Source organism: Elephas maximus, chromosome 12, assembly GCF_024166365.1.
Source record: "Elephas maximus indicus isolate mEleMax1 chromosome 12, mEleMax1 primary haplotype, whole genome shotgun sequence".
Lineage (NCBI taxonomy): Eukaryota > Metazoa > Chordata > Mammalia > Proboscidea > Elephantidae > Elephas > Elephas maximus.
In genome coordinates, this window is record NC_064830.1 from 63133220 (window position 1) to 63148100 (window position 14881).

At 49.4% G+C, this 14881-nt stretch overlaps 1 protein-coding gene across 1 annotated transcript; it reads right to left on the minus strand.

Moving 5' to 3' along the window:
* Positions 1–3526: 3526 nt before the first annotated feature.
* C12H16orf89 (chromosome 12 C16orf89 homolog) lies at positions 3527–13827 on the minus strand. Its single transcript, XM_049905024.1, has 8 exons — positions 13620–13827; positions 11811–11960; positions 10371–10521; positions 9562–9679; positions 7119–7254; positions 6000–6107; positions 4428–4511; positions 3527–3657 (listed from the first exon to the last, which is right to left on the minus strand). The coding sequence occupies exons 1-8, from the start codon at positions 13825–13827 to the stop codon at positions 3527–3529; spliced, it is 1086 nt and encodes a 361-aa protein (XP_049760981.1).
* Between the last annotated feature and the right edge of the window lie 1054 nt (positions 13828–14881).

Here is a 14881-nt window from a genome sequence, read left to right on the forward strand (position 1 = left end):
CATGGAGTGCCACGTGGGTATTAAATTCTGGCCCCTGGCCCTTGGCCCCCTCGGAGAAACAAAAGCAAATCAAACCTGTCAGGGAAATCCAGGAGCTGACAGTTCAAAAGCGACTGTGGGAAAACATTCGGGGGACAGCAACAAAGAGGATTAGATAAAAGGACAGAAGAAAGGTTTAGAAGAATACCTTCTCTGAGTTATTCAGCTAGGCGTGGGAGGAATGAGGGGCATTTTCATTCTGGTGCTCAAAAATGACTATATTGTTACCAGAGAATCAGCAACAGCGGTTTTGCACCTTGAGGCAAGGCAGAGGAAATCTATCACTGAAGTTCCTTAAGGCTGGAACTATTACCTAAGGCCTTGGTGGAATTACGTTGGTGGGGCAGTACAAAGAAAACACCGTTCCCAGGGTGGGATTGTAGTGATGAAAAAAGGTTAAAACCCAGGGCTGAAACTGGACCAGGGTGGAGGAAATCAAATCAGCTAGAGAAATTTCAGGGACTTGACAATCTTGGACTCTCCCTGAGTTGAGTACTAATAATAATTATAATAAAAATGACAATTATGATTAAAAAAAACCCACACACACGCATTCTAGGAGCTCTGGTGGTGCAACAGTTAAGCGCTTGACGACTAACCAAAAGGTTGGCGGTTCAAACCCATCCGGGGGCTCTGTGGGAGAAAGACCTGGAGATCTGTTCCCATAAAGATTAAAAAAAAAAAAAATCTATTGTTGAGTCAATTCCGACTCATAGTGACCCTATAGGACGCAGTAGAACTGCCCCATAGGGTTTCCAAGGACTGGCTGGTGGATTTGAATTGCTGACCTTTTGGTTAGCAGCCCAGCTCTTAACCACTGCACCTACAGGGTCCCCCATAGATAGGGTTTTCTAGGCTGTAATCTTTCTTTACATGAAGATTACAGCCTAGAAAACCTGTGCCAATTCTGCTCTGTAACATAGGGTCACTATGAGTTGGAACCTACTTGACGGCACCCAACAACCACCACCACCACCCTCCAAACTACAGGAGAAAAAAAATGAAGTTAAAAAGAAAACACATTCTTTCATACTGGGACTAGATCTCATGTGGACCTTTCAGGAAGCAACAGAATGGTGAACTTAAGGATACCTCTAGCCCAAGAGCTGGACTATTAGCTGGTTTTTCTACCTCGGAGTCTAATTTTGATGCCTTTCTGTGCATAGACCATGATAGCATCACAATCAGCACCTAAATCTGGAATATGGCTCCAGAAGGTACTTTCTCAAATACTAAACTAGTGTCAGAGGTCCAAGTAACACATTTAGATACCTCCTCCTGAGTCAGAACACAAGGGAAGACCTGGATAAGCTCCACTGTGTAAGACACCATCACCATTATGGCAAGAGGCAGCACTTAACTAGCACTTACTAGGTTACAGGTACTGTTCTCAGTACATCACAAAGATAACTCTCAGCAGTAGAAGTAATGTTGAAGTTGTTGTTAGTTGGAGCCTTGGTGGCACAATGGTTTAAGTGCTTGGCTGCTAACCAGAAGGTCAGTGGTTCAAACCCACCAGCTGCTCCAAAGGAGAAAGGTGTGACGGTTTGCTTCTATAAAGATTTACAGCCTTGGAAACCCTTTGGGGCAGTTCTACCCGGTCCTGTAAGGCTGCTATGAGTCGAATTTGACTCAGTGGCAACAGGGTTTATTTTGTTTTTTGTTAGTTGCTGTAGGTTTGATTTCAACTCATGGCACCCCCATATGTGTCAGAGTAGAACTGCTCTGTAAGGTTTTCAAGGCTCTGACCTTTTCAGAAGCAGATCACCAGACCTGTCTTTCAAGGTGCCTGTAGGTGGGTTTGAACCACCAACCTTTCTGCTAGTAATCAAGCATTTAACTGTTTGTGCCACCCAGGGACTCCTAATATTGAAGTAGGTGCTATTATTATCCCCATTTCACTGATGAGAAAATTGAGGCACAAAGAAGTAAATGACTTTGCCCAAGGACATGGAGCTAATAAGTGGGGGAGCTGGGATTTAAATTCATGCAGCCTGGGCACAGAACCCACCCTGTTAACCACTAGGCTACACTGCCACTTGTAAAATGATGATTGTGATGTGATATGATGTAATGATTCTGAAGAGTTCTCCGTACAGGGTCTAAAATTTAGTATGGGCCACCTTCTGTGATAACATCTGTAGTTCTAGCTCATGACTTAAACTGTTATTTTCAGAGACCTCTGATCCTTTCACTCAGCAAGGTCCAATAGTTGACATTCAAACAAATAGGCTTTATGACTACAGTTTATGAGTCTTTTGGAGCCCCTGGGTAGTGCAAATGGTTAACATGTTTGGCTGCTAAACAAAAGGTTGAAGGTTTGAGTCTACACAGAAGTGCTTCAGAAGGAAGGCCTGCTGATCTATATGTGAAAAATCAGCCACCAAAAACCCCATGGAGCACAGTTCTACTCTGACACACACATGGAATCACCATGAGTCAGAACTGACTTCATGGCAACTGGTTAACTGGTGGAATTTGTGTTAAATGAGATCGAAGATTCAAATCAGAGATCTAGAGATTGTCCAAGGTTGTCTTAAAGACTGAGAAACAAGGCCCAACTCAGAACTCAGCCCCACTCTAAATATATTCTTCTAGACCGGGGCTCTGAACTAGTTTGTTCTGGCTGCTGAGAATTTGCATTTCTAACAAGTTTCCAGGTGATGCTAATGCTGCTGGTTAGGGACCCATTCTGAGAACCACTAGTACAGCAGTGGTTCTCAAAATTTGTTATACGTGAGAATCACCTGAGGATCTTGTTAAACTGCAGAGTCTGATTTAGTATATGTAGGTGGACATAGAAATTCTTAGCAGGGGTTTGAACCAGAATGAACCAGTTTGAAGCCCTGATCTTGACAAGAACTTCTCCAAGACCGATGACCCTAGGGAGACAGGGACGGAGCTGGACATGGCTGTCGGAATGCACTGGCTTTCACCAAAAGATCGCAGTTCAGCATGGCAAGAACACTTGGAACATCGAGAGTTTACATACCGAAGAAGACACCACAGACCCATTGATGAGCACTGTGAGTGATTAGTTATAATTAGAAATGATTCATCTCATGACACCAGCTATTGGCTGAAGGGAATAGGGGATGGATGATTTGGAGGGCTGTCCTGGTCTCTAGGTATTTCGGTCATTCATTCCCCAAAAGACAGATTCCCAGGATGGCCTGGTCTGGGCTGGGCCCTGAGCTCCCCGCAAATCCCACAGATGGAGCAGCAGGCCCAGAATTCCCAGACTTGGGTGAGTAGGAAGCCCCGTTGGAGAAGAGGCTGCAGCAGGGAACAGAGGGAGGGGCTGGTGCTCAGCCCATGGGCCTGGACCAGACAGGCTCCCACCCTCCCTGCTCACCCAGGCTCCCCAGCAACCTGAGATGATATATGTGGGTTACTTCTTTCTTAGGACAGGACCCTAGGACCCAAGGAAGAAAGGACTAAACAGGTCTGTTTCATCTTTTGAGCAGCAAGTGTGGATCCATCCGTCTCAGGAGCTGTGTGGTGGTGATGGTGTGAATTGGAGCAGCTTTCCATGAGCTGGGGGGTGCTCTGCCAGGACATAGAGGAAGCCATCCAGGGCTTCAACTGCCATGCCAGTGTTGTGGGCAGAGCACCCATCTGGGGAGAGAGAGTCCCCCAGTGAGGGCTGCGGGCAGCAACCTCAGTCCCTTATTCGACATCGTTCTCTCATAAGTGCATCTCGAATATTACTACAGCCAGCTTGCTGGGACCGTATAAATGTTGTTGATGCCCCTCACAGACCCCCTTTCTTGAGTCTGGAAGCCATCCTCCAGCTACTAGGAGTGTTGCCTGCTAATAGCTCTCTTCTCGAGAATAATCGTCAGCCCGCTGCAGCCTCCTCACTTGGGAGGTTATGCCCCCTCCCCAAATGCCTCCCATCACCCATCTGTCAGTTTGTCATACTGTGGTGGCTTGCGTGTTGCTATGATGCTGGAAGCAATGCCACCAGTATTTCAGATATGAGCAGGGTTAACCCTAGTAGACAGATTTCAATGGAGCGTCCAGACTAAGAGAGACTAGGAAGAAAGGCCTGGTGATCTACCTTCAAAAATCAGCCAATGAAAACCCCTATGGAGCACAATGGTCTACTTTGTAACCAATCATGGGGCTGGCACAGGACCAGGCAGCATTTAGTTCCTTGTACGTGGGGTTGCCATGAGTCGGGCGCTGACTCAACAGCAGCTAACTACATCCCTTCCCTCCACCTCCCAGACATGATCCATGCCCCTTCAGTGATACTGGGGCCTATCTTCCATTGAGGGCTGCCTTCTACTCCATACTGTGTGTGGAAGAAAATGAACACAGGCCTCCACCTTGCTAGGCATCTCCATTTCATGCCATGAAAGTCCCTTGGGTATTTTCATTACCTGTAAATTGTTTTTCTCGCCTCTTTACTCTTCTTAAAAAATGCTGGTGGTATTGAGCAGCTTCAGATAATCTGTCATCTTCAGGAGCTGATGTCGGGGAACAGGGAGAGGAATCTAAGATCAACTTCTTGAGAAGGACTTTCAAACTCACTAAACCTCCCACCCCTCTAGAAATACTTGAAGCAACTCAGGTCTTCCTCTGTAACTGGAGGTTTTTCCAGAAGCTTCTTCCCACATCTGTCTGTAGATCCTTCTACCTGGTCTAACTGTATCATCTCCTGATGGTTCTTCAAATTGTGATTCCTCCACTACCCACATCAGAACCACCGGAGGAGCTTTCTAAAGATGAAGGTTCCACAGCTCCACCCCTGACCTGCTGAATCTATAGGGCTGGGGACCTCAGAATCTGCATTTTATAAACCCCACTGATTTAAAACAGACTATTTTATTTCAGGAGCCCTGGTGGCACAGTGGTTAAGAAGAGCTCAGCTGTTAACCAAAAAGGTTGGCAGTTCAAATCCACTAGCCTCTCCTTGGAAACCCTATAGGGTAGTTCTGCTCTGTCCTATATGATTGCTACGAGTTGGAATTGACTTGACAGCTGTGGGTTTGGTGGGGATCTTATTTCAAAAGCTCTGCTGCTTTGAGCGTCCCGAGCTTCTCATTGGATTTACTGGGAGCTTCCTCTGCACTGTAGGCCCTGAGTGGTGCACACGGTTAAGGTGCTTGGCCGATAACTGAAAGGTGGGAGGTTTGTGTCCACCCAGAGGTGCCTCAGAAGAAAGGCCAGGTGATCTACTGCAAAATCAGCCACTGAAAATTCTATGGAGCACAGTTCTACTCTGACACACGTTGGGGTGCTGTGAGTCAGGGCAGCTGGTTATTGGCCTGGTAGCTTCACATACATTGTGTCTGCTCTTCCTCCCAGCTTAGGATGGTGGATATTATGATGCTTATTTATTTACAAACAAGAAAAATCAGGGCTCATAGAGGTGAAGCGACTCACCCCACAGACACCCAGCTGCCCCGTCACACAGCTAGAAAGGGGCCATGCCTTTAGTCCCTCTGCCTCTCTGCAGGTAAATCACCTCCCCCAGGTGTCCACCCTGAACACTCTGCCTAAGGAACCTTCCCAACCTTCTTCTCTTCCTCGGCCTATTGTCTCCTTCACAGCCGTTATCAGAACCTGCAGCTCTTTTATTTGAGGGCCTGTTGAGGTGGTCTCTGCCTCTTTTCCTCAGGGTCCTGTTTTCCCTCTGTCCATTTCGTTCCCCACCAAATCCCCAGAGCCTAGAATAGTGCCTGGCACATAGTAGGTGCAGTAAATGCTTGGTAAATGAATGGATTTGCTATTGTACATCCAGGGAATTAGATGTCTTCCAATGAGATGGCGTCCTATCCTGCATAATTTTGGCTTCCAAACCTCCCAGCCCTTTTCTGTCTGTGTGTGTGTGCCTGTTACAAAGCTCTCTCCATGACCCTAACACACTGCATTCCTTCCCCACCTGGTGTGGAACATGCAGCCCAGTCCCTCCGCTCCTTTCTGTCCCCAGCCAGGGTGGAGGCAGAACTCATTAGGCTTCCCAAAGCATCCTTCTCTTGGCTTCTGCCAGCTGAGGATGGCCTCCAGCCACTGGAGCTTGTAGAAGTCAATGAATCCGCCAATTCCACAGAGCATGACTGGAAGTAAAGACAAGGGGACCCCCTGCAAGCCTGCTCCCCAGGTACACTTCCTCCCTCTCCCCAAGGCCACCATGGAACACCTGCCGCCTCCTCCATGGGCCAAGCAGCCGAGCATGTGGCACCCAGCGCACTGGCTGGAAGAGGCAGCCCAAGGCTCTGCCTTAGCAACAAGGGACTCCTGGATTTGTGCTCTACTTCCTGCTTAGGGCCTCACTTGTAGCTACTCAAGAGTTGGGATCAATAAATGGATTTGGACACTCAAGCAAGTATATAAGTATATCCCAAATATTGCATGGGACATACTTACACTAAAAACTAATTCATTGTTAAATCCGAAACTCCAGTTTAATTGGGCGTTAAACCCGGGGCCTCCCTTTTGGCCTCATTTCTAAGGTTTTCAGGGTCTGTTTGTCAGTCAGCTGGCCGGTCAGTCTGTCCAGTGCTGCATCACTGGGTCAGCCTTTTGGAGGCAGGCAGCAGTCACATGGTGGTGGTGAAGGCAGCCTCTGTGTTAGAGCTGCCAGATAAAATACAGGACACCCGTTTAAATTTGAGTTTCAGATAAACAATGGATCATTTTTTACTACAGTAAAACCTGTGAAAGCTGGAACCTGTGTAAGGTGGAAACCTGTCAGAGAAGAACAACTCAAATATTCTCCACTAAAATGAGTGATAGAAAAGTGGTAAGACTACCCTGTCAAAGGTGGAAAACTTGCAAGACCCGGAAAAACAAGGCAGTCCCATTGAGTTCCAGCTCTCACAGGTTTCACTGTGTAAGTATATCCTATGCAGTATTCGGGATATATTTATCTGGAACTCAAATTCAACTGGGAATCTGGTATTTTTATTTGCTGTATTTGGAAGCCCTACCATGTTCACATGCATGTGTATGTGCACGTGTGTACATTTGTGTGCACATGTCTGTATGTGTGCGTTTGTGTGTGCGTGTGCATGCCCCAGATCAGGGAGGCCCTGCTGCTTTGTCTGAGGGAGGAATGTGGGGCACGCTGTTTTCCATGAAGATGTCCCAGGTGGGATAGGTGTATCTGACAGCCTCAGCTCTCCAGTTCAAATCCATCATGTTGGCACAGAAGAGGTCCATGTAGTGCTGGCTGTGACGGAACAGCCCTTTTGTGCATCCTGTCTAGGGGACAGACACCCGGAGACAAGGAAGTCAGTACCAGTGACAGACACTCACTGCAGCTGCTACAAGGAAAGATGTGCAGTTGTGTGGTGGTCTTGCAGGTGGCTGCATTTGGGGCAGGCCTTCCCCTTTTTCTCAGGATTTCTTCCTCACCACCACACCCAGCTTGTTTGGGCTCCATCACTGGAGAACAGCTCCGGGTCAGAGGGAGCTGAATTCAAGTCCCGCCTCCACCACTCACTAGATGTATGACCTTGGCCAGCTGAGTTAAGCATTCTGAGCTCCTGGGGAAGGGCGATGCCACTAGGAGCTGAACTAGAGGATGTCTCATGTGGGTGGATGAAATGAATCCCAGGAAATGGCCAGCATAATACCTGACACTGGGACACCTTCTGAAACTTTTAGCTGCTACAATGCATTCTGATTTGGGACAAATCCTTCAATGCTACTCCAAGTGTGGTCCAAGGGCTGGGGCTGGTCCCTGGCCTGTGACTTGAAAAGGACAGGAATTGAGAGAAGGCTTTAGCAACATCTATAGCCAGCTGTCACGGTCATTTTCTATCTGTTGAATCTAATAATTCAATTTCTTTATAAGTAAGTTTTATTGTATTTTATTAAAAAATTGGTCTGTGGCAGCTTGAGGATATATAATTAAAAAAAACTGTCAAAAACAGCAAGTTGCTTTTCTGCTAAGAATTTCTAGACACCAGTTAATAATTTTAAAGATAGAGCTCTGCCTCCTTCATATATAAATGCAGAAATACATATTTTTAAACTTATTATTATTTAGCATAGTTGTGCTCTTGACACCACCACCCTGGCTTCTGTTGACAGGACCCCATGGACAGACCCTTTGCCCCAGATGCGATCCGCAATTCCTCTCTGCCTCGTTCCGGGCCCCGCGGGCCACACGGGGGAGCTGTGCACTCAGGTCACCTGAGACCATAGGGATACCTGGTTTGGGCTGGCTGGGAGCAGCCTCTTACTTGAGGCCTCTCCTTTTTTTTTCCCCCCCTCAACAATTTCCACCTTATTTTTTAAAAGTCATGCTAAAACAAACAAGCACACAAAAAGCCCAGTTTCCTCTTTGGTGTTTTAACATAACTGTTACCTTTGCTGTTTCACTGTCAAAATTGCCAATAAATCCTAAGGGGGAGAAGTATCACCCAAAAAGCAAGGAAAGGTTGATGCTTCGGACCCTCCCTTCTTTCCCTCTGCTCCCAAGCCACTCTCTCCCAAGCCGCTACTGCTGAGGACAGCCCACTGCCCCTCACTCCTGACTTGGTTAATCCACTGGAAGCGGCTACCAGAGATGCCGTCCTAAGTCCTCGATTTGTTTTTGTTTACTGAGTTTCTCCAGTTGATTTTCTTTAACTCCCTCTATTGCCTTTTGTAAGGAGTCCTGGTGGCACAGTCGTTGGGGGCTTGGCTGCTAACTGAAAGGTTGGTGGTTCAAACCCACCAGTTGCTTCTTGGAGAAAGATGTGGCAGTCGACTTCTGTAAAGATTACAGTCTTGGAAACCCTATGGGGCACTTCTACTCTGTCCTGTAGGGTTGCTATGAGTCAGAACTGACTTGATGGCAACAGTTTTTGGGTTTTTCTTTTTTTGCCTTTTTTTCTGACACTCTGTGATCCAGTTCAGGATGCAAAGTTATCTATTTGGTTTGCAGGCCAATGGAATCACAAATCTTTCCCCATCACTGGAGCAGATCTGTGACTGGTTATTCTCCCTTCTCCTTCCTGATGTCTCAAGCACAAATCCAAAAAGGTGCTTGTTTCTCTGGGGTGTAGCACACAAAACTGCACCACCATTTAACCAGCTGCTGTCAAGTCACTTCTGACTCGTGGCGACCCCATGTGTGTCAGAGTAGAACTGTGCTCCGTAGGGTTTTCAGTGGTGATTTTTCAGATATAGATTGCCAGGCCTTTCTTCTGAGGTGCCTCTGGTTGGACTCAAAGCTTCAACCTCCAACCTTTCAGTTAGCAGCCAAACATGGTAACCACTTGTACCAGCCAGGGACTCCATACTGCCATTGACCTGTTGCTGTTGAGTTGGTTCCAACTGATGGTGACCCTCCCTCCCCACCAGGTGGCAGACATAAAACTGCCCCATAGGGTTTCCTAGGCTGTAATCTTTATGGAAGCAGGTGGCCAGGTCTGTCTTCTGTGGGGCAGCTGGTGGATTGGAACTGCTGACCTTTCAGTTAGTAGCTGAGCGCTTAACTGTGCCACCAGAGCTCCTTATACCATTAGCCCCCTTTCACCTTTCCCTTCCCTCCACAGGCCGTGGCCACCCTGCACTTACCATTCTGGCAGAGAGGAAGTAGAGCAGCTGGTGGGACAGGCAGTAGCCTGAGGAGCTGGCCCTGGTCATGAGGGTTCTGCAGAAGTCTGAGAACCTGCAGGGCTGGCTGCTGTCCCTCCTGGGGAAAGAGGTTCCAGGCCATTACAGGAGGAGATCCTCAAGGAATCTGAGGGCAGGAGCTGCCCCATTCCCACCCACACCTTCCCTGAGCATGATCTAGTCTCTAGTCATCAGGCCCCTAATACCTTCCAGGCACCCAGCTGGGCATGAGTGGGGATGCCAGATGAAATATAGGTGTGGTGTGCGTGTGTGTTTGTGTTTGTGTGTAGAGGTGACAGCTCGGACAAGGGCTTGAAGTGGGAGGGAGGCTTTAAGAACTTGAAGGGGGTCCCAGGAGAGGGGCTGGGGGCTGGGCAGGGCCCAGAAGGGCAGCAGGAGTTTGGACTTTGTCCCAAGAAAAAGCATGTGGTTTTGGAAAGAGCTGTCTAGTTGAAGTGTGAAGTCCCAGGCAGGGATGGACATGGAGACTGGTCAGGAAACCTGGATGGAGTTCAGAGGGAGGTGTGGCAGGGCCAGGCTGGATGCAATGGTGGGGCTGAAGGGTGGTAGAGACGGGCAGGCTGCTGGGTGGTGGACCGACTGGGGAAGGCCGGAACAGAGGGTAGGAGAGGAGGTGTCGGTGACTCCTGGGGGACCTGGGCCTGGTTTTGCACAGACCTTGGGTTTAACTGTGGGGACTTGCAGAGACACTGGGACATGGGGAGAGTACTTTGGGGCTTGCAGGAAGCGGGTGAGTCAGCCGAACACACCTGGTTCCCAGCAGCTGCACCAGGCACATGACACCTCGGTCCTCCGAGAAGGAGTCTTGGGTCTCGAACGTGGGGTAGACCATGGAGGCATTGGTGCGGGTCCAGGCATGGGGAAGCTTCCAGAACCCGGGCAGGATGGTCCGCTGGAACTCTGGCAGAGAGCAGAGGCAAGGTGGGGAGAGGCAGGGCAGCTACCCAGTGGCCAAGATGAAAAATACACACCTGGGCAAGGGGTTTCCTTGGTATTAGGGACCAGGCCTGGGTGGAAGGGGGCCACAGCAGGAAGGGCTGTGGTGGGGCCAGTTGCAGCCCTATTGTTTCAGATCCAAGTGTGGACTGGCTAATAGCCGCCCTCACTCCAGGCTCTGGGGCTCAGAGCCAAGGAACTGGATTTCTTGCCCCGAGTTGCTTCCTGACCCCGTGAAGGGGAGCCCTTTGCCTTTGAAACACTCAGGAAGTATCTTTACATTTTTTTTTTTTTAAATCATCAGGAACAGCACCTAGCCAGGCTTTGACTTGTTGTGTTTTGTGGTGTCGAATGGATTCCGACTCATAGTAACCCTGTGTGACAGAGCAGAACTGCCCCATAGGGTTTCCAAGGCTGTAATCTTTATGGAAGCAGATTGCTAGGTCTTTCTCCCACGGTGTGGCTGGTGCGTTTAAACTGCCAACCTTTTGATTAGCAGCCAAACGCTTAACCATTGTACCACCAGGGCTTCTGGCTTTACCTAGATTCATGGTATCCCATGAAGCTTGAGACATTTAAAAGGATTAGGAGACTCCTTTGGTTTGGGAGTCTCTGGGTGGTATAAATGGTTAAAGCACTCGACTGCTAACTGAAAGTTTGGAGGTTCAGGTCCACCCAGAGGTGCCTCAGAAGAAAGGCCTGGTGATCTACTTTCCAGAAAATCAACCACTGAAAATCCTATGGAGTACAGTTCTACTCTGACACATATGGGGTTGGGGTCCACTCGGTGGCAAATGATTCCATTTCCTACCTGGGAACAACATAGGGCAGGGTTATAGGATGGGGCCTCTTGTGGTGTAACTCCAGGTTGGCGAGGACAGAGAAACGCTGAGCATTGTAGGGCCCAGGAGATATGCTAGCAAGACGTTAGTCTTTGCAGTGCAAATAATTCAGCTACCTTCTAGATATTCCACCCCAAGGGACAGACCACTAGTCTAGGATGAGGGCCTCCAACCCTGGAGGTGAGCTGAATAGATGAGGCAGACATATTCCCTGCACTCCAGCCCCTCCGAGGGGGTGGGAGGGGCCGTTTCACCTGGAGTCAAGGGTGACTGGACCTTCCCTGGGGTCCACCTGTGGTTATAGGTTATCCTGACCCTCCCCTGCACATCACAAGCCTATACTAGGTTATTTCGGTAAACACCCCCAGACCCTACATTCCTGAAGCAGTGTGGATCCCCCTGTGCGGTTACCTCGTAGGTAGTTGGGGTCATTCAGCTTCAGGTGGGAAATGGATCTTTGGAGAAGGGCCACCAGCTTCTCAGCCAGCCTTCCCATTTGCAGGCTCAGTGGCCGCAGCAGGGGATCCCTGACCCACTCCTCCTGAATGGCTTTGAGCTGCACTGAGAGGGAACACAGTTAATTCATTCAGCTATGTGTTCAGGAAAAAAACATACTAAGTTATGATACTTACTGTAATGGGTTGAATTGTGTCTCCCAAGAAAGATAGATCCAAGTCCTAACTGCTGTACCTGTGGATGTGACTGTTATGGATTGAACCGTGTCCCCCAAAATGTGTTGTAAGCACTAACCCTGGTAGTGGTTATAATCTCATTTGGGAATGGGTTTTCTTTGTCATGTTAATGAGACAGGATTAGTGTATGATGTACCTTAAGTCAATCTCTTTTGAGATATAAAAGAGATTAAACAAGCAAGTGAGCAAGCAGATATGGGAGAAGAGAAGTGCAAGCCAGAGGAAGATCACCAGGGAACCAAGGAACAAGGACCTTCCCCCAGAGCCAACAGAGAAAGCCTTCCCCTAGAGCCGACACCCTGAATTCAGACTTCTAGCCTCCTAAACTGTGAGAAAATAAATTTCTGTTTCTTAAAATCACTCACTTGTGGCATTTCTGATATAGCAGCACTAAGAAACTAAGACACCTTGTTTGGAAATAAGGTCTTGGCAGATGTAATTGAGATCTAAGTTAAGTTGAGGTCATATTGGATTAAGGAGCCCTGGTGGTGTAGTGTTTAAGTGCTCAACTGCTAGCTGAAAGGTTGGTGGTTCAAGCCCACCAGCTGCTCCATGGCAGAAAGATGTGGCAGTCTGCTTCCATAAAGATTTACAGCCTAGGAAACCCTATGGGGCAGTTCTACTCTGTCACATGGGGTTGCTATGAGTTAGAATTGACTCAATGGCAATGGGTTTGGGCATCTGTCTTGCCTCACCTTGGTCCCTGCCGGTGGGAGGCAGGGGCATAAGTAGGTCTTGGGGTTTTCCAGGATGCAGCCTGGGAGATCAGGGGTCCAGAGGGAACCTTGGGGAAGGCCATGTGGCTGTGAAGCCATGATGTGGCCCCAGAGACAGAAGTAGACCTGCCCTGGAGCCCCACCTCCTGCTGAATCTGGAGTTCCCAGGTGGGCGGAAACCCCACTGCCAATGCAGAATAGGTGATTTGGAACGCCCACTGCCCAGAGCCTGGCGAACATGCTAACACCAACCCCAGGCAGCTGCAGGGAGGAGCTCAATCAAGGTGGGGGTGCCGGCTCCCTGTTTGCTTTGGCCCATCTCCAGCCTACTCCTCAGGGATCTCAAAGCTGACCAAACACTTGACTGTTTTCTCAGAACCTCCAGGTGGCTTTGGCTGGGAGTGGAGGAAGTTGGGGTTGGGACCCATCTCGAGGGTCTCTAGTTTGGTCCCTGGACCACCCTCCTGTGAGAGGAGCGGCTGTCCCATAAACGTCCATTGGAAGGATGCACTCCCACTGCCTGCCTTGTTAGTGGCATGCCAGAAGGGGCGTTGGAATAACAATTTCCAAATCTTTTCTCGTGTTGCCTTGAAATCCTTCCTACTTCTACGACTTTGCTGACAGGCAGGCCCCAGACACCCAGGAGGAAAAAGTCACCCCTCTGTCCCTTTCCTTAGAGCCAAAGCAGGCTACTCGGATGCCAGGCAGCCACTGGACCCCCCACCCCCATCCCGCCAAGGGTTCGGAGTGGGGCAGGGCAGGGCTGGAGCCAATGATCCTGGGGCCAGTCTGGGGCCAGGAAGCTCATCCACCTTGCAGTACTCGGAAATCCACCACACCATCCAGGTTGAGCTCAGGCAGCCTCTCTTCCAGGAAGACAGTGGCCCGCTCCAGTGAGGAGAGGATCAGGCCCGTGATGGTGGCCTTGACCTCTGGGGTGTCTGGCTGTGGCAGAGAGGAGGCCCGCAGTGGCCATGGGGCCAGGAGCAGGAGCAGGAACAGCAACCCCAGGCTGGACATGGTTCACTTCTGCTCCCAGCTAGTCGAGTGCTTCTGTACCAGCAGCTCTGGCCCAGCTGCCTCTCTCGCCTCCACCCACCTCCTCCTTTTCTTCCTGCTTCTCCTGGAGACAGCAAAGTGGCCGGGCAGGGTTGACCCAGCAGCCTGGGTAGCTGGGCCAGACCAAGCCTCAGGAGAAGGTTCACGGAAGGACAGCTGCAGATGGGCAAGGCAGCTGCCTGCAGGCTGTTGTCTTGTGCCATCCAGTTGATTCTGACTCATGGAGACCCCATGTCTTACAAAGTAGAACTGCTCCATAGGGTTTTCTAGGCTGTAATCTTTACAGAAAGGAGTCCTAGTGGCACCGTGGTTAAGAGCTCGGCTGCTAACCAAAGAGGAAGTGGTCAGAATCCACCAGCAGTTCCATGGGATAAGGATGTGGCAGTGCTTCTGTAAAGATTACAGCCTTGGAAAGCCTGTGGGGCAGTCCTATTCTGTCCTATAGGGTTGCAATGAGCCAGAGTTGATTCAATGGCAATGAGTTTTTTTTTTTTGTTGTTGTTAATCTTTATAGAAGTAAACTACCAGAGCTTTTTTCTTCTGCAGTGCTGCTAGGTGGGTTTGAACTGCCAACCTTTTGGTTACCAGCTGAGTGCAAATGGTGCCACCCAGGGACCTTATATGACCCTCTTGACTGTTGGGAGGGTTGGACCTCTTGAGTAATGTGTTCTGGCCCTGGCCCCAGGGAAACAACCCCACTCCTTCCTAATAGGTGTGTCACATCCCAGAAAGCAAAAGGTTTACTCTTGGTTTGTCATAACTTTGGGGTCTTGTCCGTATCCTCTGAATTATCAGAGCTAGAGGGGCTCTCTGAGACCTCTCCCTTAATTTACAGGTGAGGAAAGCCAACTGATCCGGGTGACCTGCCCAAGCCCAAGCCAGGAGCCAGGACCTCCTGGGGCTGCTGTCTCCACATCCCAGCCCCACCCTGTCATAGAGTGGGTGTGGCCGAGTATGTGTCCCTGCCCCTACCCCAGCACAGGTGACCTAAAGGCAGATTGCCCAGTGGCTGCCT